We start from the raw sequence: 27,772 nt of genomic DNA, 5'->3' as shown, positions 1-27,772 counted from the left end.
AGGATTTTAGATAGGTATAGTATCGCACCCCAAACCCCCAAAATCCGAGGCGGCTTCCAAGTCACAAATTCCAAGAGATTGTCACCAAACTAGGACTGTAGGATTTTAGATATAGTATTACCATTTGTACGAAAAAAGAGAGATTTGTGTAAATCGGCGGTTAAGAAATAACGCAGCCTATCAACCATTCTTGTATTGTTGATTGCCTCTATGTTTCCATCTAGAAGAAAATCGCGGATTTCACTTCAGTAACTTCAGTTAGACAACATTCTATTAATCAAGTTGAATTTTGGTGCTCTAGAATTCCACAAATCATAGTATGTTGTCCGTTTGTGGCAATGATATCTACGTACCTTCTATACCTCTAAATTACATTCTCCGAGTATTTTATGTAGATACCAGAGTTGCCCGAAAGCACTCCGTTTACCAGTGACGTGTCTCTACCGAAAAAAAAAAAAAAAAAAAAAAAAAAATCATTCTTCCTACAGCCCTACTACCTATGTAAAAAAAACAAGAAAAAATCTTTTTTAGTAGGTACCTATCATTATTTTTCATTTTTATTTCTTTTTTTTTCTCTCTCCTTTCTCCAGAAGATCTTGCAATACGGTCCCACTCCTACATCAATTTACCTTGCTGTTGAACCATTGATCCCGGATTACGAAACCTAGATCTTGACCGCAGTGCACTAATGAAAATTACAAAACAATTGACATTGTTATCTTCATTAGTGTACTGCGGTCAACTGCCGGGCGGCGCTTCGAACTCTTGACGTTCGCGCGCCTCCCGGCACGCTTGATATAATTACTGATTGTTTTTCTCGCCTCCCAGGAAGGGTTAAATGGTAAATAAATCTGTATAGGATTATATTATTGTTTCCGCTTTTTCAACATTTCGCTTTTAATTACATCCACTTACACGAAACTCACCTAATTGTTATAATAGTGTGCCTGAGATTTAGCCTGGGTTTATTTTTACTGATTAGTCTAATTACCTATAGGTATACTTGTAGGTTTTTTTTTTTTTTTTACTAATTATGTGATAATCATAGGTACCTATAATGCATCTCCTATAAGTTTTTGTATAGGGCAGTTGGTAAGGCATTGGGCACTGGATTCATAACCAAAGGGTTTGCGGTTCGAATCCCAGCAGGGACATGAAATAATTGAGCCCCTGTATTACCTAGCTTTCTCTCATAAGTTGATGCTCAAATGGACATAAGCCAATAATGCTGAAGTTACCTTAATACTTACCATTGAGGGACAGTGATAAAGTGCTAAGGTGTCAGTGGTATCTTTGTATGACATTTTTTTTTTTTTTCCTGTATTGCAATAAACATGAATCGTATAACTTATTCTTCATTCTGCGTATTCGGAACCTATAGATACCTATGACATAAGCTCAGTTGATTTATTCAGGTAGGTACTTTACTTACTCATGTCTTTAGCGAGGTGATATAGCTAAATTATTATGCAACTAGGTATGTTTTAACACCTTATGTACCTACACGAATCATTCGGTGAATATAATGTCAACAATGACACACCAGTACTAAAATCCGCCCCGGGCGGGAATCGAACCCGCGGCCTAGCGCTTACAAGGCAGACGCGCTACCAACTAAGCTAACTAGGCTGGCTTTAACTCTCTAATAAGCGAAACTCTGTCTAATGTGAGTGCTTTGAGACTTTTAGGAGCTAGGTACCCAACTGAAAAAAGGACTTAATTTTGAACTTTAAAAACGCAGTTTTTGGGGTCTCCAAAACTTGAGCTTGAGGTGATAAGTGATTTAATCTCGATTCACAATCACACTGCTCACCTCATTTCTCAACACATTGCACATAGGTAATCAATATTAAAAAAAAAAAATTGCTCACTGCTCAACTCATTTCTCATAATCAAAAATCTACGCTTGTAGCCTCACTACTCACCATCTGAGTAGGCAATTCAGATTTCTCATCGATTAAGGCAGAAGGCAGGTATTAAGGACCAACTTAGCACTTAAAACGGTGGTTATTTCTGGCCTTAGTCCCATTTTCGGGTCTTATTGTAGAAAATGTATTCTCATTTTATCAATTTTATTAATGTGTATTATATTCCAATCAAATTTACGAGACCTTGTTTTGACTGCTGGAGCATAGGGACTTTTCAGTCCTATTCGGGCAGGATAAACAAGATACGAGTATATCTACTATTCTATTCTATCCTATTATAAGTTATAACTCTCTTCGCTCACTCATTTGCCGGAGCGCCAATGTTGGATATCTTGAACAAAATTTATAGTTTTTCAAACGGAACGCCTGATAACGGGCCGTTATCAGTAACGCGTTAACAAACCTATAAATTAATCCCCCACCGTCTCCACTTATCTGTCATCTCGCTTTAACCCCTTCACAGCTTAACAGCTTAATTATTAAGGTTAAACCCCTTAATAACTAAACTGTGTAACTGCTAAGGTTTTTAGTGACGGAGCTTTTGATGCCCATCATTCGGCGAAAAGGTAAAGCACTACTCACATTGACACTCGTATTTATGAACAAGAATGATCGTTCTTAGATCAGTCTCAAGTCAAAATTGACCAATCAAATGCCTTGAGACTATGCTTAGCACGAACTTAAGAGCCAGCATTTTGTTCATAAATATGGGTGTAAATCTCACCCAGCCTGAGTATAGGGTAGGGAGAAGTCAACAGGACGCAATCGCCCATCAATGCAAGATTCAATCTTTCCTGAACCCGTTCTCAAGATAAATAAAATAGATAATGATACTATCTCTCTAGTAACACATCAGACCAGACAAACAATAGGAACATATTCATTATTGTATAGAGAGCTTATGAACCATTACACAGCCAAGCCAAAGTGCCACTAAAAACAAAATATCCTCATAAAACCACACGAAAACCACTATCACCCAACACATTAGGAGCTGAAAGAGAAAAGATAGAGAGAGAAAAAAAAACAGATTTTTTTTTTTTTTTTTCAAGGGTTGTATGGAGGAAAAAGGGAGCGTATTAAAGGGCAGACGCGCTACCCTCCAAAATAACTTGGCTGGCTGCGAGATTTTTTAAAGCCTAAGAAACAGAGAATTCTCAAGATTCAATCTTTCCTGAACCCGTTCTCAAGATAAATAAAATAGATAATGATACTATCTCTCTAGTAACACATCAGACCAGACAAAAAATAGGAACATATTCATTATATAGAGATCTTATGAACCATTACACAGCCAAGCCAAAGTGCCACTAAAAACAAAATATCCTCATAAAAACACACGAAAACCACTATCACCCAACACATTAGGAGCTGAAAGAGAAAAGATAGAGAGAAAAAAAAAGTAAAAATAAAGGAGACGACTCTCTTCATTTTCATTTTCACATTTAAATGATAATAATAATAAAAACAACCGTTACAAAGTTTTTCCGAGGGAAAATATTCGGAAAATATCATCAGCTCCGGCGAAAATTTTCCCGAAAAATACCCCAGTGTGAAAATGTGTTTTAACAGTTTTGTAATCGAGATCAGATAAGAGGGATGAAAAGGCGGAGGAGGGAGCAAAATGGGAGGAAAATTTGTCCCCGGGGACCCATTGTCGCCTTCCACAGAATTAATTGGATTTCCATTGCTTTCGAAAGCGTTCGCACAGTTTTTAAAAACACAGCTTTCCCTGCTCCTTACTCTGGAGCAGCAGTCAGCACACGATGTTGAATGAAGGTTACTACTATCAACAATCATAATGATGCTTTTTGCTGAAGAGTTTAGGTATATCCTTGGTCTTGATTCGTACACAATTCGTACACAAAAAATCCACTCTAAGGCTTACGTGTTGGGGCTGATATGAATCTACGAAATCCTTGGTATACTGCCAGTAAATGTGCTGTTGCTATATGAATTTATCGACCCGAAATCGAAGAGCGAAGAAGAGGAGAGGAGAGGAGAAAACCAGCCGTTCCGAGAATCTGTGAAGGATTCCTTAGTCTAAAGTTCGCCCCGCCATGTAATTCGCGACCTATTAGAACTTTATTAACTTTGTCGTTTCTCTCACTCTTTTTCATACTCATTTCTCTTACATACAAGTTTGTCTCATTTTAAAATAATGAAATATTAACAATCCCTCTGATTATTTTTTGTTCCCAGGCAAGACTCGAACCAAGGACAAGTACCGCGTGGTGTACAGTGATCAGCAGCGGCTAGAGCTCGAGAAGGAGTTTCACTACAGTCGATACATCACGATACGAAGGAAAGCCGAACTTGCCAACTCCCTAGGACTCTCTGAACGTCAGGTAAGATTCAACCAGTGGTAGACCTCAGAAAAAGGGCCTCTATGGGGCCCCCAAAAGCCTATTCGAGCTTAAGTTTCAATAAACAAATGGGATTTCAGTATATGATCAGTAAATCAGTTAAAACTTTAAAAAGCAATGTGCAAAATTCCTGTAAATAGATAGGTACCTAGGTGTAGGTATACTAGACGAGTACCCTATGTTGAATATTTTGCCAAAAATTCATCAACATTTGACCAACATTTTGAGAGCTATGGTAATACAAACAAACAGATAAACTAGAATTACCTAGCTCGATGAAAAATGGTCACGTTAAAACTTAAAATTTCAAAATGTTCGATAACGTTTTATTAATTTTCACAAATATTTTATTAATTTTCAATAATATTTTAGAAAATTTTATTGGGTATACCTATTTGGTGTTTCAGGTGAAAATCTGGTTTCAAAACAGGAGAGCTAAGGAGAGGAAACAGCTGAAGAAACGGGAAGAGGTTGTCATCAAGGATCCGTCCAAAGATTTGTTTCTGTCCAATAAAGTCATGTAGGTTTGAGAACCACTGGAAAACGAACCTGTATCAAATTCTGTGAAGTAATGAAGGTTTGGGTTAAAAGTGCCTGAACTCTGTAAAGTTTTGTTGTTTTGGGTACCCCTGAAAAGAGAATCTACAACTCCTACTCTGAAATCGTAAAGGTTTTAGGACTTTTGGGTACCTCTAGAGTTTCACTACAGTCGATACATCACGATACGAAGGAAAGCCGAACTTGCCAACTCCCTAGGACTCTCTGAACGTCAGGTAAGATTCAACCAGTGGTAGACCTCAGAAAAAGGGCCTCTATGGGGCCCCCAAAAGCCTATTCGAGCTTAAGTTTCAATAAACAAATGGGATTTCAGTATATGATCAGTAAATCAGTTAAAACTTTAAAAAGCAATGTGCAAAATTCCTGTAAATAGATAGGTACCTAGGTGTAGGTATACTAGACGAGTACCCTATGTTGAATATTTTGCCAAAAAATCATCAACACAAACAAACAGACAAACTAGAATTACCTAACTCGATGAAAAATTGTAAAGTTAAAACTTGAAATTTCAAAATGTTCGATAACGTTTTATTAATTTTCACAAATATTTTATTAATTTTCAATAATATTTTAGAAAATTATATTAGGTATACCTATTTGGTGTTTCAGGTGAAAATCTGGTTTCAAAACAGGAGAGCTAAGGAGAGGAAACAGCTGAAGAAACGGGAAGAGGTTGTCATCAAGGATCCGTCCAAAGATTTGTTTCTGTCCAATAAAGTCATGTAGGTTTGAGAACCACTGGAAAACGAACCTGTATCAAAATCTGTGAAGTAATGAAGGTTTGGGTTAAAAGTGCCTGACCTCTGTAAAGAACTTTGGATTTAGGCTCTAGGGACCTCAAAACGTGTTTTGGCACTAAAAACTGACCATCGAAATTTCGACCCGATTATATTACTTTCCTTCCTATAGGATAAGGAAAGTAAAAATACTAACCAATACTAATGGTTTGAATGGTTTAAAACCAAGCTGTTATCAATGAGATAGGAATGAGCAAGACTAGGTAGGTATCTAGCACAAAAATATCAACCTATGGAGCACCTAGGTATCTCACATAATAGAGTAGGTAGATTTTGTACCTACAATACAATACCTGCATAACACAGAATAGGGTATCCATCCACCCATGATAGGTAACTAGGTAGGTACCTAAGTTAAATTATGTACCTACAGTGCATGGGATAATGTATGTAATACAGGAAGTAATAATACTGATAAAGGTGGGTGGGGGGGCTTAAGGGAGATTTATCTCATGTTAAAGGGAAGAAAATACTCGAAAAACTCTAAACTGCTGCAGGTACTTGATCTATTTTAGGAGATACCTATTTTACAGAGGAAAGACTGAAAATTAGGAACCTGGGATTCAATGGAAATTGCTGCATCTAATGAAGTATAGGCGATATTTACTAGGAGAAGGACTAGTGAACTAGGTCCATATTCAGGATTTCAGGGAGGAGGAGGAGGAGGAGGAGGAGGAGAGGGGGCGAGAATCCCGAATACGGCCCTGAGAAGGACTGAAAATGTGGAACAAAATCCGGAAAACTCTATGCATATTGTAATAAATATGAGCATGAAATTTTCCGAAAACCATTACAAGTAATTGTTAATTCTATTGTGTTATTGTTATCTCTCCCCTCTGGAAAATATCAACAGGGTAACTACAAATCTCTGAATGCACGCCCCACTTATTATTAAAATAGACGCTATCCACAATCTATTTTTTTTTTTCTATTTTTTTTTTCAAGATAAGTGTTTCACCGCCGTTTTTATTTCGTAGCAGTGAAACAACGGCTACATTAGACATAGACATACGTGGTCTGTGTCGTAGCATGGGCGAAAGAATAGGGCTCTACATTCAAGAAAGAATCGACTGAATTGTATAGGTACTAGCATATTATCTTGAAGATCCAAGATTCCTAAGAACTAATGAGCCTCTACCTTCAAGTTTATAAGATCCAGGTGCCATAAAATTTTGATTTGGGCTTCATCATTCTCAGATTTCTGAGAAATCAAACTTTTATGATTTCTCTGTTAGTTGTTAGTGAACATTGCGTGTTGTTCCAAGAGTTTGGTTTGTTTAATACTTGGGTTCGGTTGGGACTGATTTCCTATCAAAGAAATCCCCGATAAAATGACCATATTAGACTCAAAGTGGAAGGTAACCAGGCGAGGTTAATGCAGGAGGTGTTCTCTTCCACCTAACCCTTATTTTATCCTTTAAGGCGCTTCAAGTTTACGGACTATTACGGACAGTAGGTCTTTCGCTCCGCCACCTAACCCTTAGACCTTAAATGACGTGGTCCAATTCTCAAATAAATGAGGGTGAGATTCCATGCCTTGACTCTCGGCCAGGATTGAACTCGCGCCCTCCTGTTTAAAAGGCGAGCGCCTTTACCACTATGTCACCGAGGCCTTTCGGAATTTGAATAAAATGTGATACACCCAGTATAGATAGTGTTTTTTTATGTCGGAGGCGCGGAGGTTTGAGGTTTCGAGTGTAAAGAAGAGCACTAATACAAATGTTACAAAATGCTTAATATTAATTTTAATAATTTGTCGTTAAGTTGCAATTCTTATAGTTATTTTTATTTCTTTCATTTTTACAAAGTGCACATTTTATTAGATCTATGTTGAAAAGATCAAATGCGTTTTCCGGTTTGTGATGAGGTGAAATTTTTTAAAATTTAAACATGCTTTTATTATGACTATATCCGAAAAACTATCAAAAGTAGTTCAAAAGTTACTCGTAGTTACAAGATTTGTTTCTAAGTATAATTATTGATATCTCAAGTTAAATAAAAGCATGTAAAAATGAACTAGGTAGCTAGGTACTGATACCTATAGGTAATGTAGAAAATTATAGAGCGATTTAGGTCACTTTTCGTTCAATTTTCATCTTCCGAGAAAGACTCATTCATCAAGACCGTTTCATTTTAGATCTTCTCAAACTTTAATAACATAGCTAGGATAAACGTATGAAAATTTGTAATACAGATGTAATATTGTAATAAATATGAGCATGAAATTTTCCGAAAACCATTACAAGTAATTGTTAATTCTATTGTGTTATTGTTATCTCTCCCCTCTCTCTTGACTTTGGGAAAATATCAACAGGGTAGCTACAAATCTCTGAATGCACGCCCCACTTAATATTAAAATAGACGCTATCCACAACCTATTTTTTTTCTATTTATTTATTTATTTATTTTTTTAAGATAAGTGTTTCACCGCCGTTTTCATTTCGTAGCAGTGAAACAACAGCTACAAGCTACATATTAGACATAGACACACGTGGGTGTCGTAGCATGGGCGAAAGAATAGGGCTCTACATTCAAGAAAGAATTGGGACCCATTGTCGCCTTCCACAGAATTAATTGGATTTCCATTGCTTTCGAAAGCGTTCGCACAGTTTTTAAAAACACAGCTTTCCCTTCTCCTTACTCTGGAGCAGCAGTCAGCACACGATGTTGAATGAAGGTTACTCTCAGCAATGATAATGATGCTTTTTGCTGAAGAGTTTAGGTACCTACCTATATCCTTGGTCTTGTTTCGTACACAAAAAGTCCACTCTAAGGCTTACGTCTTTGAGGTGTAGTAGATGAACCAAATATTATAGGGACTGGTCTTTGCGTCAGGGCAGTGAAAATAAAAGATCTTTTTTGCCAGCCTAGTTAGCTTAGTTGGTAGGATAAAATCCGCCCGGGCGGATTTTATCCTACCAACTAAGCTGATGGGATAATGTTCGTTCTCGGAACGGCTGGCTTTTTCCTATCCTGTCTTCCTTCTCTCTTCGATTTCGGGACGATAAGACCATAGCAGTTACAGTTCCCTCTGTCAAACCTCTTTAAAAAAAAGGCTTACGTGTTGGGGCTGATATGAATCTACGAAATCTTTGGTATACTGCCAGTAAATGTGCTGTTGCTATATGAATTTATCGACCCGAAATCGAAGAGCGAAAAAGAGGAGAGGATAGGAGAAAACCAGCCGTTCCGAGAATCTGTGAAGGATTCTTTAGTCTAAACTCTAAAGTTCGCCCCGCCCGGTAATTCGCGACCTAGAACTTTATTAACTTTGTCGTTTTTCTCTCTCTTTTTCATACTCATTTCTCTTACATACAAGTTTGTCTCAATTTGAAATAATGAAATATTAACAATCCATCTGATTATTTTTTGTTCCCAGGCAAGACTCGAACCAAGGACAAGTACCGCGTGGTGTACAGTGATCAGCAGCGGCTAGAGCTCGAGAAGGAGTTTCACTATTAAACTACTTAATAAAAACAAAATGGAATACAATAGGAGATATATCACAAATTAGTAATAATTTGAAATACAATTGTTTAATTATCCTTACTTACCACAAATTATGGATAGTTTGGAGTTTCACTACAGTCGATACATCACGATACGAAGGAAAGCCGAACTTGCCAACTCCCTAGGACTCTCTGAACGTCAGGTAAGATTCAGTCAGTGGTAGACCTCAGAAAAAGGGTCTCTATGGGGCCCCCCAGAAGGCCTGTTCGAGCCCAACTATCATTGAGCAAATTACCTTTCAATATTTAAACATGCACGCCAAATTTGATCACATTTGGACGAACTATTCAGGAGTTATGGCGAATGAAAAAGTTTATTATTAAATATGTTTGTATTAGACATCCTAGGTTATAAAGTTATGAAATAGGTAACTACAAAACTTATTACCTTTGGGTAGGTACGGTGCCCCCACCACCAACTGACCACTGTCAACAATAACACCGCCATCATCGTCAGTTTCCTTGAAAAAGTCCACGGAGATGGACGAAACTCGAGTCGGGTAAGATCAAAACCGGAACGTGTATCCATTGTATCATATAAAGGTAATAAGTTTTGTAGTTACCTATTTCATAACGAATGAAAAAGTTTCTTAAAAAGGTGGTCTACGGCCAGGAAGAGTTCGAAAACCCGGATGGGCTCAAACTTTAACAAGCTGGGCCCGTCCCTCCGGGAATTATTTAGTCCGGGATAGTTTGGAATACAATTGTCTAAATATCCTGACTTACCACAAATTATTAATAATTGGAATACAATTTTCTAACTAACCTTACTTACAAAATGGTTTCTTCAGACAAGAGTAGATTACAATCACTACGAATCTTATGGATCATGGGTCTATAAATGTATTAAATGTGTAAAGATAAAGAGTGAGTGAGTGAGTTAAAAGAACGACTCTTTTCAGTGGACTACTCAGTGAATGAGTCAGATCCATCCTAACTCCCTACAGCCCTACGCTTATAGCGAGTTCAAGAGAGTTACATGTTTCAGGATCCAACTCACTGAGCGCTCGGCGTAGTCAACTCAAGAGAGCAGTTCTTTTTTAAATGAGTCAGATCCATCCTAACTCCCTACAGCCCTACGCTTATAGCGAGTTCAAGAGAGTTACATGTTTCAGGATCCAACTCACTGACAGAGTACTCTGCGTAGTCAACTCAAGAGAGCAGTTCTTTTAATTCGCTCACTCTTTTCACGTACAACTCTACAAGGATCATAAATGCATTTGAGTAGGTAAACATTTGTACGGTCTCATTCTGTCACGGGATTCGAACCCGGTTCCCTTAGTTACAAGGACACTACGTTTTGAATGAGTCAGATCCATCCTAACTCCCTACAGCCCTACGCTTATAGCGAGTTCAAGAGAGTTACATGTTTCAGGATCCAACTCACTGACTGAGTGCTCGGCGTAGTCAACTCAAGAGAGCAGTTCTTTTTTATAATTCGCTCACGTACAAGGATCATAAATGCATTTGAGTAGGTAAACATTTGTACGGTCTCATTCTGTCACGGGTTTCGAATCCGGTTCCCTTAGTTACAAGGACACTACGTTTTGGATAGCTTTGTAACACCTGATAAATACTTCAGTTATGCAATGTGCTAAACATAGTTGGATTTTAATTAAAGAGGTGATTCTTGCTTTAGATCTAAAGGTCTTGCAATCCTGACTTTTAGGTACATATTTATATGTACCTGGTTACAATGTCCAATTTTACATCAGAAGTTACATGAAGGAGGCTTGTACGTACTTGCGAAAAAGATTCAAATGAGCCAAAAAAGTTGCATTTAGTTACAAGGTTGCTGCAACTGTGGACGTACTTCTATACAATACCTGCTTACCTACTATTTGTTACAAACTACCTACTTACCTGGAAAACAAAACACATAATAAATACCTACCCACCCCTCAGGTATAGGTAGAAAGAAAATTTCAAATGGGTAAAAAACACAACCATACAATTACTTGAGATCTGCAACTGTGGACGTACTTCTATACAATACCTGCTTACCTACTATTTGTTACAAACTACCTACTTACCTGGCTAAACAAAACGCATAACAAATACCTACCCACTCCTTAGGTATGGGTAGAAAGAAAATTTCAAATGGGTAAAAAACACAACCATACAATTTACTTGAGATCAAAGGTGGCAAGGAAGGTCTACAATGTATACTAATTGCTGCCTATTTATGGCTACGCTCCGTATATATATAAAAAAAACTCCATTTTCCGCGAGATGTCTTGATAGCATTACTTCAGGCTGATAACAGTTCATGTTGTGTCTGGATATTGCTGCAAAAGAAAAATAAATAGGTTTGTCATTATCTAACCCATACATGGAATTAAAACACTTTCGAAATGTGGAGTGAATGGATTATTTAAGAAACACTTGAAATAAATGAATGAATCTAAAGAAATTGTAAAAAATCTGGTGCCTCGGTTACTTACCATACTCCATGGCAGTTTTACTAAAGACATAATTTACAGGGATTTCACTATCTAAAATGATGGAGAAACTTAGCCTTGTTAGCGCTAGGCCGCGGGTTCGATTCCCGCACGGGGCGGATAAACCTGGGTTCGATTCCTGAACGGATAATGTTCTTTCTCGAAACGGCTGGCCTTCTGCTATCCCGTACTCTGCTCTTTGATTTCGGGACCTCCATTGTTACAGTTCCCTCTATCAAACCTCTTTTTTTCAATTTTGGTATATTGTTAGAAACGCACTTTTTGCAAACTCCGCGGTTAGTGAGCTCAAACTCTCGAGTTTCGTCTTGTCAGAAACCGGGCCTAAACAAATGGAAATAAAAGTAAAAAAAAAAAAAAAAAAATCACGACAATCAAAACTCAAAATGTAAACAAATGGAAATGAAACTCCTCGGTTTAGGTCCTAACCGAGGAACAAACGCGTGGTTCAAAATCAACAACGACACTAGCGCTAAAATTGCGGAATTTCGAAGAAGTATATTGTTAGAAACGCACTTTTTGCAAACTCCGCGGTTAGTGAGCTCAAACTCTCGAGTTCCGTCTTGTCAGAAACCGGGCCTAAACTAAGTAAGTGAAAAAGTAAACATGAGATTTTTCTTGATTGTTTGATACGTTTAACGAGCTATTTAATGACTTGATTTTTAGCTCATGAGATTTTTCTTTTGCCTTAATTTGTGCTTTTAACAGCCACTTACATATTTTAGCGGACAAAACCTAGGGAACCAAAAGTGTCTGCTATTTGGAGGTTCAACTGTTCTTGATAGATACCTATTTATTTATAATTTATGCTCTGTAAATGGGGGAAAAATTATGGACAATCTTAAGATGACTATTTTCCATTGATATTTTATATTGTACATATTTTAGAGCTGTAAATAGATCAACCTATTATTAAGTTTTCTTGTTCTCCCCCCAAGTTCAATGTTCTTTCACTATTGCTGCAAAGTTTTGTTCCACTGTTACAAAATTAATTTTAATAATTTGTCGTTAAGTTGCAATTCTTATAGTTATTTTTATTTCTTTCATTTTTACAAAGTGCACATTTTATTAGGATCTATGTTGAAAAGATCAAATGCGTTTTCCGGTTTGTGATGAGGTAAAATTTTTAAAATTTAAACATGCTTTTATTATAGCTATATCCGAAAAACTATCAAAATTAGTTCAAAAGTTACTCGTAGTTACAAGATTTGATTCAAAGTATAATTATTGATATCTCAAGTTAAATAAAAGCATGTAAAAATGAACTAGGTACTAATACCTATAGGTAATGTAGAAAATTAGAGCATATACACGTCCATGATGAAGATACGGGTCTCGTTCATGAAATCCTTCTCGTAGCCGTTACCCTGGAGAAACGATAAATCAATTATTATCATTACTTTTTTGAAAGGTTTGATAGAGGGAACTGTAATTGCTAGGGTCTGCAACTGTGGACGTACTTCTATACAATACCTGCTTACCTACTATTTGTTACAAACTACCTACTTACCTGGCTAAACAAAACGCATAATGAATACCAACCCTTTAGGTATAGGTAAAAAGAAATTTTCAAATGCGTAAAAAACACAACCATACAATTACTTGAGATCAAAGGTGGCAAGGAAGGTCTACAATGTATACTAATTGCTGCCTATTTATGGCTACGCTCCGTATATTTATATATATATATATAAAACTCCATTTTCCGCAAGTCTTGAATTTTGTTCGGTCAATTTTCGTTCGATTAAGAGTTTGACTACCAGCCTAGCTTGGAAGGTAGCACACCTGCCTTTAAGCGCTAGGTCGCGGATTCGATTCCCGCGCGAGGAGAACTTTATTCTAATCAGATACCTCTAAGGTTCATTCTTGGAACGGCTGGTGACTACCAGCCTAGCTTGGAAGGTAGCACACCTGCCTTTAAGCGCTAGGTCGCGGATTCGATTCCCGCGCGAGGAGAACTTTATTCTGATCAGATACCTCTAAGGTTCATTCTTGGAACGGCTGATCTTCTCCTATCCTGGCCTTGTTAGCGCTAGGCCGCGGGTTCGATTCCCGCACGGGGCGGATAAACCTGGGTTCGATTCCTGAACGGATAATGTTCTTTCTCGGAACGGATGGCCTTCTCCTATCCCGTCCTCCGCTCTTTGATTTCGGGACCTCCGTTGTTACAGTTCCCTCTATCAAACCTCTTTTTTTCAATTTTAATTCATAAAAGTTAGGGTAAAAGAACACTCAAATAAGCATCATTCAATAGGATAAGGAAAGTCGTGTGATGTTCACACCAGATTTTTTTAAAGGCTTTATGGCAGGATTCTCACACAGTGAGCTTTCCCACCCAACCAATTCATGAAGGAATGGAGTTCGCAATCAGTCGCGTGGGGTTACTACAAGATGGGGGGTTCAAATACATCACCGCGATATGAGGCCTAGGTCTGCCAAATTCAAGATGGAGTCTGCGATAATGCGGGCAGTTTGTTTCAGATATCCCCCACTGGTTAGCATTACAATGGGAACGCGCCGCTCTCTAGCCTTCATGAACACCAATTCGTCGCGTCTGATAATACCCTGATAGGAGAAAGAAAAAAGTCAAGCTCAAATATTGCACTAAGTTCACATAATGCACTGATAATACCCTGGCAAAGACAAGGAAAAAGTTCAGCTCAAATAATGCACTGAACACTTAACTTCTATGGCCAATGACTCGATTGTATCATGCAATAGACTTATCCAGGTACCTATTACCTATAATATTGATATATTGAAATTTTGGCAGTCGATGTCATTTTACGTAATAATCGTAATATTATTTATAAAACAGGGACAACCTCTGTGGCCGAGTTGTTATCACACTAGGCTTGCACACCGCACCGGAGGCCTCGGGTACGATTCCCGGTGGGGTCGAAGTTTTTTCGGCTCTGTGCATGGAGTTCGGGGTGCACTCAGCCTCGTAAGAACAATTGAGTAGCTACTTTATTCGAGTAGCGATAATATTATTTATAAAACAGGGGCAACCTCTGTGGCCGAGTTGTTATCACACTAGGCTTGCACACCGCACCGGAGGCCTCGGGTTCGATTCCCGGTGGGGTCGAAGTTTTTTCGGCTCTGTGCATGGAGTTCGGGGTGCACTCAGCCTCGTAGGGACAATTGAGTAGCTACTTTATTCGAGTAGCGGCCAGTGGAGGCATTACCAGTGTAAAAAGATCGCAGCAATTTCTTACCTGAGGAGAGATGGCAAGAAGTCCCAGCGGGTCATTGAGCAGCACATCGGTGCCGGCGTTATACACGATAATATCCGGACAGAACGATCTTAGTGACCTCTCTAATCCGGCTTCTATCTTCTCCAGATAATGCTGATCCTCTGTGTACGGCGCTAGCTCAATCCGGCATCGGATAGCCTCTTTGGCTTTCTCGTCACGAGGGTAGATACGCTTGTTATACACGTCTCCATGATGAAGATACGGGTCTCGTTCATGAAATCCTTCTCGTAGCCGTTACCCTGGAAACGATAAATCAATTATTATTATTACTTTTTTGAAAGGTTTGATAGAGGGAACTGTAATTGCTAGGGTTTTATTGTCCCGAAATCGAAGAGAGAAGGACGACAGGATAGGAGAAAGCCAGCCGTTCCGAGAACGAACCTTATGCCTTCAGGAAATCCGCCCCAGACAGGAATCGAACCCACGGTCTAGCACTTACAAGACAGACGCGCTACCAACCAAGCTAACTAGGCTGGCAATCAATTTTTTATTGTATAATAAGAGCAACTTCCGTGGCATAGAAGGTGTGTACGGCGGAGGTCCCGGGTTCGAATCCCAGCAGAGTCGAAGTTTTTTTTTTTGTTTTGTACTTAGAATAAGGGGAGCACTGGCGGCTTAGTTAGGTTTGAGGATATGTGCCTGGCTTGTGATCACTAGTTGGAGCATTTGATTCCCACCCAGGTGGAATCGTCTAATGTCCAAGCTAACAAAGCTGGCTTACTCTTCTTCTTCTTTTTCTTCACCTATTCCCAACATAATTTATAGTTATTCTTCTTCTTTTTCTTCACCTATTCCCATGTACAGACGGGGTCGGCGTTTTTCGTCAGCCTCTCAATCAGCCCTAACTAGGTAACTAGGGTGATCGCTTTGGGCTGACATTTGGTTTTGGCTACAAATTTTACGAGTGGATGCCCTTCCCCCTCAACCTTGGCTATTTCTTTAGCAAGGGAAATTCAGGCTGGTATACTTCCTGTTTATAGTCCCCCAGCGAGACTAAGCTGGTCTACTCCCTGTTTAACGTCCCCCAGCCAGACTAGCTGGTCTACTCCCTGTTTAACGTCCCCCAGCCAGACTATTTAACGTCCCCCAGCCAGACTAAAGCTTACTATCATTATTTTATAGCCATTCTCACCTGATGAGCATCCAGATCAACAATCATGGCTGTTGATATGGATTTTGACTGGAACAGAAGTTTGACTAGCAGGGAAATGTCAGCATAGGCGCAGAACCCTCCCCCCTTAGTTTCACTGGCATGATGAAAGCCACCTCCAATATTAATGGACCAGCCTCGTCTCAGAGCTAGGAAACCAGCCTCTAAAGTACCTGGGAATCAAATGAGGGTGCAAATCAATTCACTGAGCTTCATAGAGATTGAGGTGAAATCAGCTAGGAAACCAGCCTCTAAAGTACCTGGGAATCAAATGAGGGTGCAAATCAATTCACTGAGCCTCATGGAGATTGAGGTAAAATCAGGTAGAATACAAAGGTATGAGACAAATGTGAAGGGCGGAATAAATATGTTCTGCTACAGCTAAATTTCAAATAAGATATGGTAGGTGATATTACCTGGAAAAAGAACTATCTACCTAGGTATGTACCTAGTTCCATTTAATTGATCCTTCCATATTAATGGTTAGGTAAGCTTCAATAAAATAAGACAAAGTGAACCAAGTTTTAAAGGAAACAGAAGTAGGAGGTATCTACCTAATTTTATGTAAAAAAAAAAATCCCCTTAACTAGATCTTACCTCCCACATGATATCTCATTGGTCTCAAATAACACTTCTGTACGAAATAGTTAGGAACTGCCACCAGAGGGCACACCTCCGATATGGCGGCCACATTGAATGACCATTTCAGACTCTTCAGATACTTCTCTGTATGGGCTATCAACAACTGCTCCTCCGACACTTCCTGTGGCTCGATAATGTTATCCTGAGTGATAAACTTGGCCTCGACAAGGTAGTTGAAGATATGCTTCCACTTCTTGTGATAAACTTGGCCTCGACAAGGTAGTTGAAGATATGCTTCCATTTCTTCGAGTCAAAGGGATGCAGCTTCTCGAGCTTGAAGAAGTGAACATTGTACTCGGGACGGTAGACAATGGGCCAAGGCCGAGTGACCACTGACTCCTGAGGCTCACTGGTGATCTCGTCTTCCAGAGCTTTGCGTTCCTTGAGGAATTCAACTTTCCGCTTCCTTTTGATACTGTGGGCAGAAGGAAAATAATAGTCACTAAACTAAGTAAGTGAAAAAGTAAACTTGAGATTTTTCTTGTTTGTTTGATACGTTTAACAAGCTATTTAATGACTTGATTTTTAGCTCATGAGATTTTTCTTTTGCCTTAATTTGTGCTTTTAACAGCCACTTACATATTTTAGTGGACAAAACCTAGGGAATCAAAAGTGTCTGCTATTTGGAGGTTCAACTGTTCTTGATAGATACCTACCTATTTATTTATTTATTTATGCTCTGTAAATGGGGAAAAAATTATGGACAATCTTAGGTAGGTATATTTCTATATTTACCTGGCAGTATTATTTTCCATTTCTCAAAATGACTGAGATGTCTTGCTAGGGTCTTATTGTCCCGAAATCGAAGAGAGAAGGACGACAGGATAGGAGAAAGCCAGCCGTTCCGAGAACGAACCTTATGCCTTCGGGAAATCCACCCTGGACAGGAATCGAACCCACGGCCTAGCGCTTACAAGACAGACGCGCTACCAATCAAGCTTACTAGGCTGGCAATCAAATTTTTATTGTATAATAAGAGCAACTTCCGTGGCATAGAAGGTGTGTACAGCGGAGGTCCCGGGTTCGAATCCCTGCAGAGTCGAAGTTTTTTTTTTGTTTTGTACTTAGAATAAGGGGAGCACTGGCGGCTTAGTTAGGTTTGAGGGTATGCGCCTGGCTTGTGATCACTAGTTGGAGCATTTGATTCCCACCCGGGTGGAATCGTCTGATGTCCAAGCTAACGAAGCTGGCTTACTATCATTATTTATAGCCATTCTCACCTGATGAGCATCCAGATCAACAATCATGGCTGTCGATATGGATTTTGACTGGAACAGAAGTTTGACTAGCAGGGAAATGTCAGCATAGGCACAGAACCCTCCCCCCTTAGTTTCACTGGCATGATGAAAGCCACCTCCAATATTAATGGACCAGCCTCGTCTCAGAGCTAGGAAACCAGCCTCTAAAGTACCTGGGAATCAAATGAGGGTGCAAATCAATTCACTGAGCTTCATGGAAATTGAGGTGAAATCAGGTAGAATACAAAAGTATGAGACAAATGTGAAGGGAAACCAGCCTCTAAAGTACCTGGGAATCAAATGAGGGTGCAAATCAATTCACTGAGCTTCATGGAGATTGAGGTGAAATCAGGTAGAATACAAAGGTATGAGACAAATGTGAAGGGCAAAATAAATATGTTCTGCTACAGCTAAATTTCGAATAAGATATGGTAGGTGATATTACCTGGAAAAAGAACTACCTACCTAGGTATGTACCTAGTTCCATTTAATGGATCCTTCCATATTAATGGTTAGGTAAGCTTCAATAATCAAGACACAAGTAACTGTCAAGAAAAAGGCGTAGGGCGTTGAAAAAGCGGAAAAATCCAGGAAAACCCCCAAAAAATCCTGGAATGTGTTTTCAAAATTTCCCAAAAGGAAAAGTTTTTGCAAAAAATAAAAAATGTAAACAGTGCTATCTTCTTGGACATGTACTGAGATGTCTTGATAGCATTACTTCAGGCTGATAACAGTTCATGTTGTGTCTGGATATTGCTGCAAAAGAAAAATAAATAGGTTTGTCACTATCTAACTCATACATGGAATTTTCTTTTTTTTTTTTTCAAGAGGTTTGACAAAAGGAACTGTAACTGCTATGGTCTTATCGTCCCGAAATCGAAGAGAGTCCTTCTCTAGGAGAAAGCCAGCCGTTCCGAGAACGAACATCCCATCAGGATAAAATCTGCCCTGGGTGGGAATCGAACCTGCGGCCTAGCGCTTACAAGGCAGATGCACTACCAACTAAGCTAACTAGGCTGGCATACATGGAATTAAAACACTTTCGAAATGTGGAGTGAATGGATTATTTAAGAAACACTTGAAATAAATAAATGAATCTAAAGAAATTGCAAAAAAATCTGGTGCCTTGGTTATATACTTACCATACTCCATGGCAGTTTTACTAAAGACATAATTTCCAGGGATTTCACTACCTATCTAAAATGATGGAGAAACTTGAATCAAGACACAAGTAACTGTCAAGAAAAAGGCGTAGGGCGTTGAAAAAGCGGAAAAATCCAGGAAAACCCCCAAAAAATCCTGGAATTTGTTTTCAAAAGTTCCCAAAAGGAAAAGTTTTTGCAAAAAAATAAAAAATGTAAACAGTGCTATCTTCTTGGACATGTACTGATAAGTGATAAGCTTTTATAACTTTGGCTAACTTCTCACCGTTGAAAAACAGTTCCAAAAGTTTCAATCTTAAACCAACAGAGTGCGCTACACATACCATTTCACAGCCATGAGAGGTGGTAAAACACGCTGCTACAAGGTTCTCTGTATGGAGAAGTGTTATTTATATAATGTAATTTTTCCTCTTTTACACGCTGCTACAAGGTTCTCTGTATGGAGAAGTGTTGTTTATATAATGTAATTTTTCCTTTCCTCGTCAACGGCGCCATGGCTTAGTTGGTTAAAGCGCCTGTCTAGTAAACAGGAGATCCCGAGTTCGAATCTCGGTGGTGCCTTTGTGGGAAATTTTTTGCCGATCTCTCTTATTTTATTTTATTCACTCAACGAATTGAATTTTATTAGGTACCTACCTACTTCAATATTTTTTCCGTTTTTTTTCCAAGTCAAAGTCTGTCGGAGCCAGCCTAGTTAGCTTAGTTGGTAGTGCGTCTGCCTTGTAAGCGCTAGGCCGCGGGTTCGATTCCCGCCCGGGGCGGATTTTATCGGTAGTGCGTCTGCCTTGTAAGCGCTAGGCCGCGGGTTCGATTCCCGCCCGGGGCGGATTTTATCCTGATGAGATAATATTCGTTCTCGGAACGGCTGGCTTTCTCCTATCCTGTCGTCCTTCTCTCTTCGATTTCGGGACGATAAGACCATAGAAGTTACAGTTCCCTCTGTCAAACCTCTTAAAAAAAAAGTCTGTCGGGTGTTTCCCAGATGTTATTGGGTATGGGGAGGTAGTTTGCTGAATAAATTATTTTTAAGATACAGGACAACATACGAGCTTTGGCATACTTTTCTTCTATCTAACTCCGATGGATGGTAATAAATAGGTTAACTCAACCTCAAGTTATCCCACAGGTCTGAGTGCACCCCGACATAACCAACCAAGTGGTCTTCTAACATGTCTACTTGGTCACCCATCCAGGTGTGCACCATACTCAACGTTGGCTGATCTCATTGTCCCTCATTAATTTGCTGATCCGAAATTACATAAATGGACCGGGAGCCGACATGCATAAATATTACTCTACAAGGTTTGATGGAACAAAATGGGTACTAAATGATGGGCTTTGGTACAAATTCGCAGCAAAAGTTGTGGTGCTAACTTCACGCACCTGTACGACATGTACTGATAAGCTTTTATAGCTTTGGCTAACTTCTCACCGTTAAAAAACAGTTCCAAAAGTTTCAATCTTAAACCAACAGAGTGCGCTACACATACCATTTCATAGCCATGAGAGGTGGTAGAACACGCTGCTACAAGGTTCTCTGTATGGAGAAGTGTTGTTTATATAATGTAATTTTTCCTTTCCTATAACTTTGGCTAACTTCTCACCGTTGAAAAACAGTTCCAAAAGTTTCAATCTTAAACCAACAGAGTGCGCTACACATACCATTTCATAGCCATGAGAGGTGGTAGAACACGCTGCTACAAGGTTCTCTGTATGGAGAAGTGTTATTTATATAATGTAATTTTTCCAATCTTCGTCAACGGCGCCATGGCTTAGTTGGTTAAAGCGCCTGTCTAGTAAACAGGAGATCCCGAGTTCGAATCTCGGTGGTGCCTTTGTGGGAAATTTTTTGCCGATCTCTCTTATTTTATTCACTCAACGAATTGAATTTTATTAGGTAGGTACCTACTTCAATATTTTTTCCGTTTTTTGTCTAGTAAACAGGAGATCCCGAGTTCGAATCTCGGTGGTGCCTTTGTGGGAAATTTTTTGCCGATCTCTCTTATTTTATTTTATTCTACTTCAATATTTTTTCCTTTTTACTTTCCTTATCCAGTCGCGTGGGGTTACTACAAGATGGGGGGTTCAAATACATCACCGCGATATGAGGCCTAGGTCTGCCAAATTCAAGATGGAGTCTGCAATAATGCGGGCAGTTTGTTTCAGATATCCTCCACTGGTTAACATTACAATGGGAACGCGCCGCTCTCTAGCCTTCATGAACACCAGTTCGTCGCGTCTGATAATACCCTGATAAGAGAAAGAAAAAAGTCAAGCTCAAAATAATATTGCACCTGCTCAATTGCTCATTCTCTCTTCAACTGTTGCGAAGACAGTGTCGCGATTACGTCTAGCGAAGAAAAAGTGTTCGTTAACCACGTTGAAATTAATTTTTTCTCTAGTTAAACTTTAATTTCAAAAAATAGAAAGTAAAGACAAGTAAATATAAAATAGAACCTAAGACAATTAATTATCCTGTTTTCCTTCTCTCTTCGATTTCGGGACGATAAGACCATAGAAGTTACAGTTCCCTCTGTCAAACCTCTTAAAAAAAAAAGTCTGTCGAGTGTTTCCCAGATGTTATTGGTTATAGGTTATAGGTAGGTAGTTCGCTGAATAAATTATTTTTAAGGTAGGTGCAGAACAACATACGAGCTTTGGCGTACTTTTCTTCTATCTAACTCCGATGGATGGTAGGTAATAAATAGGTTAACTCAAACTCAAGTTATCCCACAAGTCTGAGTGCACCCCGACATAACCAACCAAGTGGTCTTCTAACATGTCTACTTGGTCACCCATCCAGGTATGCACCATACTCAACGTTGGCTGATCTCATATTGTCCCTCATTAATTTGCTGATCCGAAATTACATAAATAGACCGGGAGCCGACATGCATAAATATTACTCTACATCTTTTCAACTTGTACAGACCGGGAGCTGACGATGAAAAAATTACCGTTTGATGGGGAAAGGTGAGTAAACACAGAAACCAGAAGTCTTGAGGTGCGTCGACCGGCCGTCGATCACGATATGAATCTACGCATGTTGTCGAGTTAGTATGGACGGTTTGTCGATCAATGGCCGGTCGACCATGTTTGGACAGATGACACACCTTTAGTTACCGAACCGCGGGAGCTTTATACAGCCCAGTTGATAAAGCACGTGGTTGCTAGATAGATAACATATAAATGGGGGTTGTTTTGAGTTTTTGACAACGATTTTGCCTAACAAATTAATGTTTTTGTTATATTTGGTGGGATGGTGGGTATCTGACTCTACATCTTTTCAACTTGTACAGACCGGGAGCTGACGATGAAAAAATTACCGTTTGATGGGGAAAGGTGAGTAAACACAGAAACCCGGCCGTCGATCGACGATATGAATCTATATTGTCGAGTTAGTAGGTATGGACGTTCGTCGATCAATGGCCGATCGACCATGTTTGGACAGATGAACTCACCTTTAGTTAGGTACCGAACCGCGGGAGCTTTATACAGCGCAGCCGATAAAGCACATGGTTGCTAGATAGATAACATATAAATGGGGGTTGTTTTGAGTTTTTGACAACGATTTTGCCTAACAAATTAATGTTTTTGTTATAATATTTGGTGGGTAGGTATCTAGGTAGGTACCTACCATTATTCATAATAAATTATCGTTATCATCAATACTCCTCTCCGATGTCTGACTCATCTTATCATGTGGTCGGCCTGATTCTGAGAATCTTCCTCTCAGCAGTTCAACTGTTCAACATGAACCCCTACTCCCAACTCGACTTGGTTCAATTAGTTCCAGTGTTGAATTAGGTATTCCACAACTCATTGCTCAATGCTCAATTGCTCATTCTCTCTTCAACTGTTGCGAAGACAGTGTCGCGATTACGTCTAGCGAAGAAAAAGTGTTCGTTAACCACGTTGAAATTAATTTTTTTTCTCTAGTTAATCTTTAATTTCAAAAAATAGAAAGTAAAGACAATTAAATATAAAATAGAACCTAAGACAATTAAATAAAAAATTCTTTTCAAAGTGAATGGTAAATTGTTTGTGTAGATTTTTTAGACAAAAATTGTTTCTTTTTACCTCTATCTTTAACAACCTGTAAGTAAAGAAAACGAAAGTGAAGTTCTTTTTCGGATTTGTGTGTTTTATGTCCTAAAACGGACTATCTATCCGTTATTTGATTTATATCCGTACCTGACTAACTGCTTACTGTTAAGTAAAAACAATACTTCTTGAAGAAATAACTTGATTGTAGATCTCATTGCTACACCTAAATAATTATTTGTTTAATCAAGTTAGTATATTTGATGAAAAATATCATTACAAATAGCTGGCAGGCTAATTCTTTTATTAAACTAATACCAGCAAATAACCTACTTACGTTTTGATTTTGCCAATCTGACATCCAGTGGTAATAAATCAGACTGTGTGAATTGCTCAACTCAATTCAAGTGAACTCTGTACCAACCTGTCGAGATACCTTGAAGTAAAAGTGATCGTGAGATACTTAGAATAAAAACTACTTATTAAAATAATATAACTAATTATTTATAGCATAACCATTTTGCAATTTATTATAATTACATAGTGACTAGAACCTAACTTGAGTGTCTTACCAATAGCCTTCGAATTGAAGGTAATACAAGTAATATTATTTAATATAAAATTGTAGTGTGTAAGTGAAGATAAAACTCAAAAGACAAAAGTGTGAGTGACATTTTTAAATTTTGGATTTCGGACTGTTATGACCAGACAGATGTGTGAGGAATCCTGCCTCTGAACAGGACCTGAACTTCATCTAAACCTCATCCTCGAGGTTACCCTGTAAAGTTTCCTTTAGGAAACACACCCGTGGGATACCCCATATTCCCGGACACGTACGTGTATTCCATCACAATGCCCGCTGCACAGATAGCTCCCGGTCCCAGCCGTACAGGTTTCTTCCAGAAGTCCTACAGTTCTCCTCAGCAGGACATGTCCATCCTGAGGAGTCCAGAGTCCATGAGTGGGGCCATGACCCTCATAGGTCCTGGCAACCACATGCAACCCGTCCAAGTCAAAGTGTACAAAACCTCATGTGAACACTTCGCCGTCATCTACCCACAGAAGAAAGTCTGCCGACCCCTAGGCGTCATGAACATCAAGAACATCACCCTGGAGAGGTTGGACAACGGGTTCAAGATCCGACAGAAAGGGTTCGACTCCCCTATGTGTTTTACTTTTATTAGTGAGACGCCCAAAGAACTGAACCTATGGGTAGACGCCTTCACGTGTTGCACTGGGGGCACCCTCAGCTCCTGTACATTACCCATCCTGATGGAAGATGAAGAGTGATTTGAGTTCCTCTCGATAAACGTGTTCGAGAATTCAGCCCGAAGATAGCGTTGTGTCAGGTATCCATTGATATTGACAGAGCGTTTGATACACTGTCGAGAAGATCTCTCAACCAGACTTCTCACAGACTTCCACAAAACGCTTGAAAATATGATCCTGGGAACACAACCCCACGAACAAAAAGCTTTTTCGAAACCATATCAAGTAACTTAACTAGTCAAGATAAAAGGTTATTCAGTAGGTCAATCTTCAGCTGAATTCTCAAACGCGTGTCTCGAAACTCTATTCTTGGCAGAAGAATTAACCAACCAGTGCATTACCCATCCTGATGGAAGATGAAGAGTGATTTGAGTTCCTCTCGATAAACGTGTTCGAGAATTCAGCCCGAAGATATCGTTGTGTCAGGAATCCATTGATATTGACAGAGCGTTTGATATACACTGTCGAGAAGATTTCTTAACCAGACTTCTCATAAACTTCCACAAAACGCTTGAAAATATGTTCCTGGGAACACAAACCCACGAACAAAAAGCTTTTTCGAAAGCATATCAAGTAACTTAACTAGTCAAGATAAAATGTTATTCAGTAGGTCAATCTTCAGTTAAATTCTCAAACGCGTCTCTCGAAACTCTACTCTTGGCAGAAGAATTAACCAACCACAACCTCTGACCCCTTGTGTGTTGTAAGAGCTAAGGATCTTCAAGTCAATTTCATATGTTCTGACTCTGACCACATTACCCATCCTGATGGAAGATGAAGAGTGATTTGAGTTCCTCTCGATAAACGTGTTCGAGAATTCAGCCCGAAGATATCGTTGTGTAGGAATCCATTGATATTGACAGAGCGTTTGATACACTGTCGAGAAGATCTCTCAACCAGACTTCTCACAGACTTCCAACGCTTGAAAATATGTTCCTGGAAACACAAACCCACGAACAAAAAGCTTTTTCGAAAGCCTATCAAGTAACTTAACTAGTCAAGATAAAAGGTTGTTCAGTAGGTCAATCTTCAGCTGAATTCTCAAACGCGTCTCTCGAAACTCTATTCTTGGCAGAAGAATTAACCAACCAGTGCAACCTCTGACCCCTTGTGTGTTGTAAGTTGTAAGAGCTAAGGATCTTCAAGTCAATTTCATATGTTCTGACTCTGACCAGTTTGTCCGTGGCTAATTGATGTATCGGGATCAATTGATTGGAGGACGCAACAAAAATTGATTAAATTTTAGTTCTATCATTGCATTCGATCAATTGTAGCTAAATGCGGAAATGTACAACGTAGACGGGTTTTTAGATTCGAATATTGTTGGAGCCAATTTCCGCGTGTACTGCAGATTGTAGTTAGGTAGCGTCTATTTTATTTTAGAGGATAGGTTATTGTTGAGGCCTACAAACCAGTGCAACCTCTGACCCCTTGTGTGTTGTAAGAGCTAAGGATCTTCAAGTCAATTTCATATGTTCTGACTCTGACCAGTTTGTCGTTTGTCCGTGGCAAATTGATGTATCGGGATCAATTGATTGGAGGACGCAACAAAAATTGATTAAATTTTAGTTCTATCATTGCATTGTAGAATCAATTGTAGCTAAATGCGGAAATGTACAACGTAGACGGGTTTTTAGATTCGAATATTGTTGGAGCCAATTTCCGCGTGTACTGCAGATTGTAGTTAGGTAGCGTCTATTTTATTTTAGAGGATAGGTTATTGTTGAGGCCTACAAGTTGCACTAGTTCTAGGTCGACTAGTACGGCCAACCCATTTTAAGAAAACACATGTACTTAGGTGTCTATCAAATAAAATTATAGGAACATCTAGTCTGCGAATCAGAACTTGCACTAGTTCTAGGTCGACTAGTACGGCCAACCCATTTTAAGAAAACACATGTACTTAGGTGTCTATCAAATAAGATTACAGGAACATCTAGTCTGCGAATCAGTTGCACTAGTTCTAGGTCGACTAGTACGGCCAACCCATTTTAAGAAAACACATGTACTTAGGTGTCTATCAAATAAGATTACAGGAACTGCAGGAACATCTAGTCTGCGAATCAGAACAGAAACTACCCATCTTTCTTTTTGTTCTAAGAATATCTTCAACCTGAATGTTCATGTTTCCAACCATGTTATTAACATTTTGGAATTTGAGCTAAATAAAATAAATCCTAGAGATTAAGAATGTTATCGTCGGAGAGACAGCAACCAAAAGAGGCTGCACGTTGCTCTAGATTCCTTATCTTGGTGACAGTCTATTGGAGTGCTTGGAAACTCTCATGATGGGTGATAGTAATGGACAAACAGAGAACATTGGAGTGTGGAGTGTGAATTTAAACAAATAGGTACCGATATTATCAAAAGCCTAGAGTCAAAATCTAGAGATAAGGAAACTAATGCACAGTGGAGGCCAATATAAGGGTTTCCACTCATACCTTGAGAGTATTACCTTTTCATTGTGATATTACTTCTATTTTAACTTCCTACAATTACCTTAATATTTTGTATTATGTCTTGTATCTATGTAGGGTAAGTGTACCATTTATTCGCCCACCTAAGGGTTTTTCCAGACAAAAACACTTATATCTCAAGTCCTAATTATTTTGGAATAGTGATCTTAGGTTCATTTGAAGCGGAATTTAGTCCTTAATAGAATGTATTTATAGCGAATTATTAATAGTCTACCGATTTTCCGAAAATTTCCATCAAGTGAAAAAAGGCAAGTGTTCCTATTATTCGCCCACTTTTCAGAATGGTGTTCCTATTATTCGCCCATTTGGTTCCAATTATTGGCCCACCTCAGGTTTTTGCCATATTTCTTCAATAAAAATTAATAATGGCTCAAATCTAATTATATGTGAGGTTAGATGAATAAAATAGCTATTGATTGAGTCCATCACGGATGAATTCACTTTAATAGAAAAAAATAGAAAAATATTAAAAGAAATAGAGTAAAAATATGAAATGTGTAAACTAAATTGAAACATTTTTTGTATTACCTGTCAGCAAGAAACAGACAAACTATTGAAAATAATAATAATAGGTAGTTAATAATAATGAAAATAATAGTAAATAGGTAAATAAACTAATTATCATTATCTATTAATAATAATAATGAATTCTATCTATCAAGAAACAATGAAATATAAATGAAACTTAAGAATGAACTAATAAAGAAGATGAAGAAAATTTAAGAAGAAAAATAATTAAGAAGAATTCCCTAAAAGTACTCTAGTACTTAAAGGGATTTATTCCAAAAGAACATTTTATTGTTAATGTGACATAAAATAAACTTCAATATTATTATTATTATTATTATTATTTTTATTATTCAATAGGCTAAGGAATGTCGTGTGATGTTCCCCCCAGATTTTTTTTTTTTTTTT

The 27,772-nt window shown here is 38.6% G+C and overlaps 5 protein-coding genes, 2 long non-coding RNA genes and 2 other non-coding genes across 10 annotated transcripts; 7 read left to right on the top strand and 2 right to left on the bottom strand.

Annotated features, from left to right (window-relative positions):
* Positions 1-3,694: 3,694 nt before the first annotated feature.
* Positions 3,695-4,989, top strand: LOC103511791 (homeobox protein CHOX-CAD2-like). Its single transcript, XM_008476527.3, has 3 exons — positions 3,695-3,707; positions 4,131-4,276; positions 4,702-4,989. Exons 1-3 carry the CDS (start codon positions 3,695-3,697, stop codon positions 4,816-4,818), a joined length of 276 nt encoding a protein of 91 aa, XP_008474749.2. The 3' UTR covers positions 4,819-4,989.
* On the top strand, positions 4,866-5,614 carry LOC103511790 (homeobox protein CDX-like). The gene is made up of 3 exons (XM_008476526.2): positions 4,866-4,871; positions 4,972-5,067; positions 5,462-5,614. The coding sequence occupies exons 1-3, from the start codon at positions 4,866-4,868 to the stop codon at positions 5,576-5,578; spliced, it is 219 nt and encodes a 72-aa protein (XP_008474748.1). The 3' UTR covers positions 5,579-5,614.
* A 3,380-nt stretch (positions 5,615-8,994) lies between these two features.
* Positions 8,995-9,490, top strand: LOC113468488 (homeobox protein CDX-1-like; the record flags this gene model as incomplete). Its single annotated transcript, XM_026825446.1, has 2 exons — positions 8,995-9,099; positions 9,227-9,490. Coding segments are annotated over 2 exons (201 nt in total), but the record flags the coding sequence as incomplete, so codon positions are not given.
* Positions 9,491-13,835: 4,345 nt separating this feature from the next.
* LOC103511785 (histone deacetylase 11) lies at positions 13,836-19,246 on the bottom strand. The gene is given in 9 exon segments (XM_017445117.2): positions 13,836-14,182; positions 14,836-15,060; positions 15,063-15,113; positions 16,007-16,197; positions 16,622-16,826; positions 16,877-17,081; positions 17,402-17,440; positions 18,607-18,660; positions 19,047-19,246. Coding segments are annotated over 7 exon segments (1,053 nt in total). The 5' UTR covers positions 17,422-17,440; positions 18,607-18,660; positions 19,047-19,246; the 3' UTR covers positions 13,836-14,026.
* A 308-nt stretch (positions 19,247-19,554) lies between these two features.
* On the top strand, positions 19,555-19,628 carry Trnat-agu. The gene has a single exon. It is a non-coding gene; the product is annotated as a tRNA-Thr (tRNA).
* Positions 19,629-20,828: 1,200 nt separating this feature from the next.
* Positions 20,829-20,902, top strand: Trnat-agu. Its single transcript has one exon. It is a non-coding gene; the product is annotated as a tRNA-Thr (tRNA).
* A 1,951-nt stretch (positions 20,903-22,853) lies between these two features.
* LOC103511784 lies at positions 22,854-25,077 on the top strand. Of its 2 annotated transcripts, none has more exons than XM_026825447.1 (2): positions 22,854-24,375; positions 24,722-25,077. In XM_026825447.1, exons 1-2 carry the CDS (start codon positions 23,964-23,966, stop codon positions 24,745-24,747), a joined length of 438 nt encoding a protein of 145 aa, XP_026681248.1. In that variant the 5' UTR covers positions 22,854-23,963; the 3' UTR covers positions 24,748-25,077. The 2 variants fall into 2 exon arrangements, with proteins under 2 accessions (XP_026681248.1, XP_008474743.1); XM_008476521.3 differs by having other exon boundaries at positions 22,855-24,390; positions 24,737-25,077.
* A 246-nt stretch (positions 25,078-25,323) lies between these two features.
* Positions 25,324-26,099, bottom strand: LOC113468490. Its single transcript, XR_003392228.1, has 2 exons — positions 25,802-26,099; positions 25,324-25,478 (listed from the first exon to the last, which is right to left on the bottom strand). It is a non-coding gene; the product is annotated as an uncharacterized LOC113468490 (long non-coding RNA).
* Positions 25,478-26,226, top strand: LOC113468489. Its single transcript, XR_003392227.1, has 2 exons — positions 25,478-25,770; positions 26,097-26,226. It is a non-coding gene; the product is annotated as an uncharacterized LOC113468489 (long non-coding RNA).
* The last annotated feature ends 1,546 nt before the right edge of the window (positions 26,227-27,772 follow it).

This window comes from Diaphorina citri, unplaced genomic scaffold, assembly GCF_000475195.1.
Source record: "Diaphorina citri unplaced genomic scaffold, Diaci psyllid genome assembly version 1.1 scaffold753, whole genome shotgun sequence".
NCBI lineage: Eukaryota > Metazoa > Arthropoda > Insecta > Hemiptera > Psyllidae > Diaphorina > Diaphorina citri.
The sequence above is the reverse complement of the archived record's forward strand: the minus strand, read 5'-3'. Positions and strand labels throughout refer to the sequence as shown.

Excerpts from the sequence above, each read along its gene's own strand:
- LOC103511791 (XM_008476527.3), top strand. Across the intron at positions 4,277-4,701 it reads TAGGACTCTCTGAACGTCAG|GTGAAAATCTGGTTTCAAAA; the intron begins GTAAGATTCAAC and ends TTGGTGTTTCAG.
- LOC103511790 (XM_008476526.2), top strand. Across the intron at positions 5,068-5,461 it reads TAGGACTCTCTGAACGTCAG|GTGAAAATCTGGTTTCAAAA; the intron begins GTAAGATTCAAC and ends TTGGTGTTTCAG.
- LOC103511784 (XM_026825447.1), top strand. The coding sequence starts at position 23,964 with ATGCCCGCTGCACAGATAGCTCCCGGTCCCAGCCGTACAGGTTTCTTC. Across the intron at positions 24,376-24,721 it reads CCTCAGCTCCTGTACATTAC|CCATCCTGATGGAAGATGAA; the intron begins CCATCCTGATGG and ends CCAGTGCATTAC.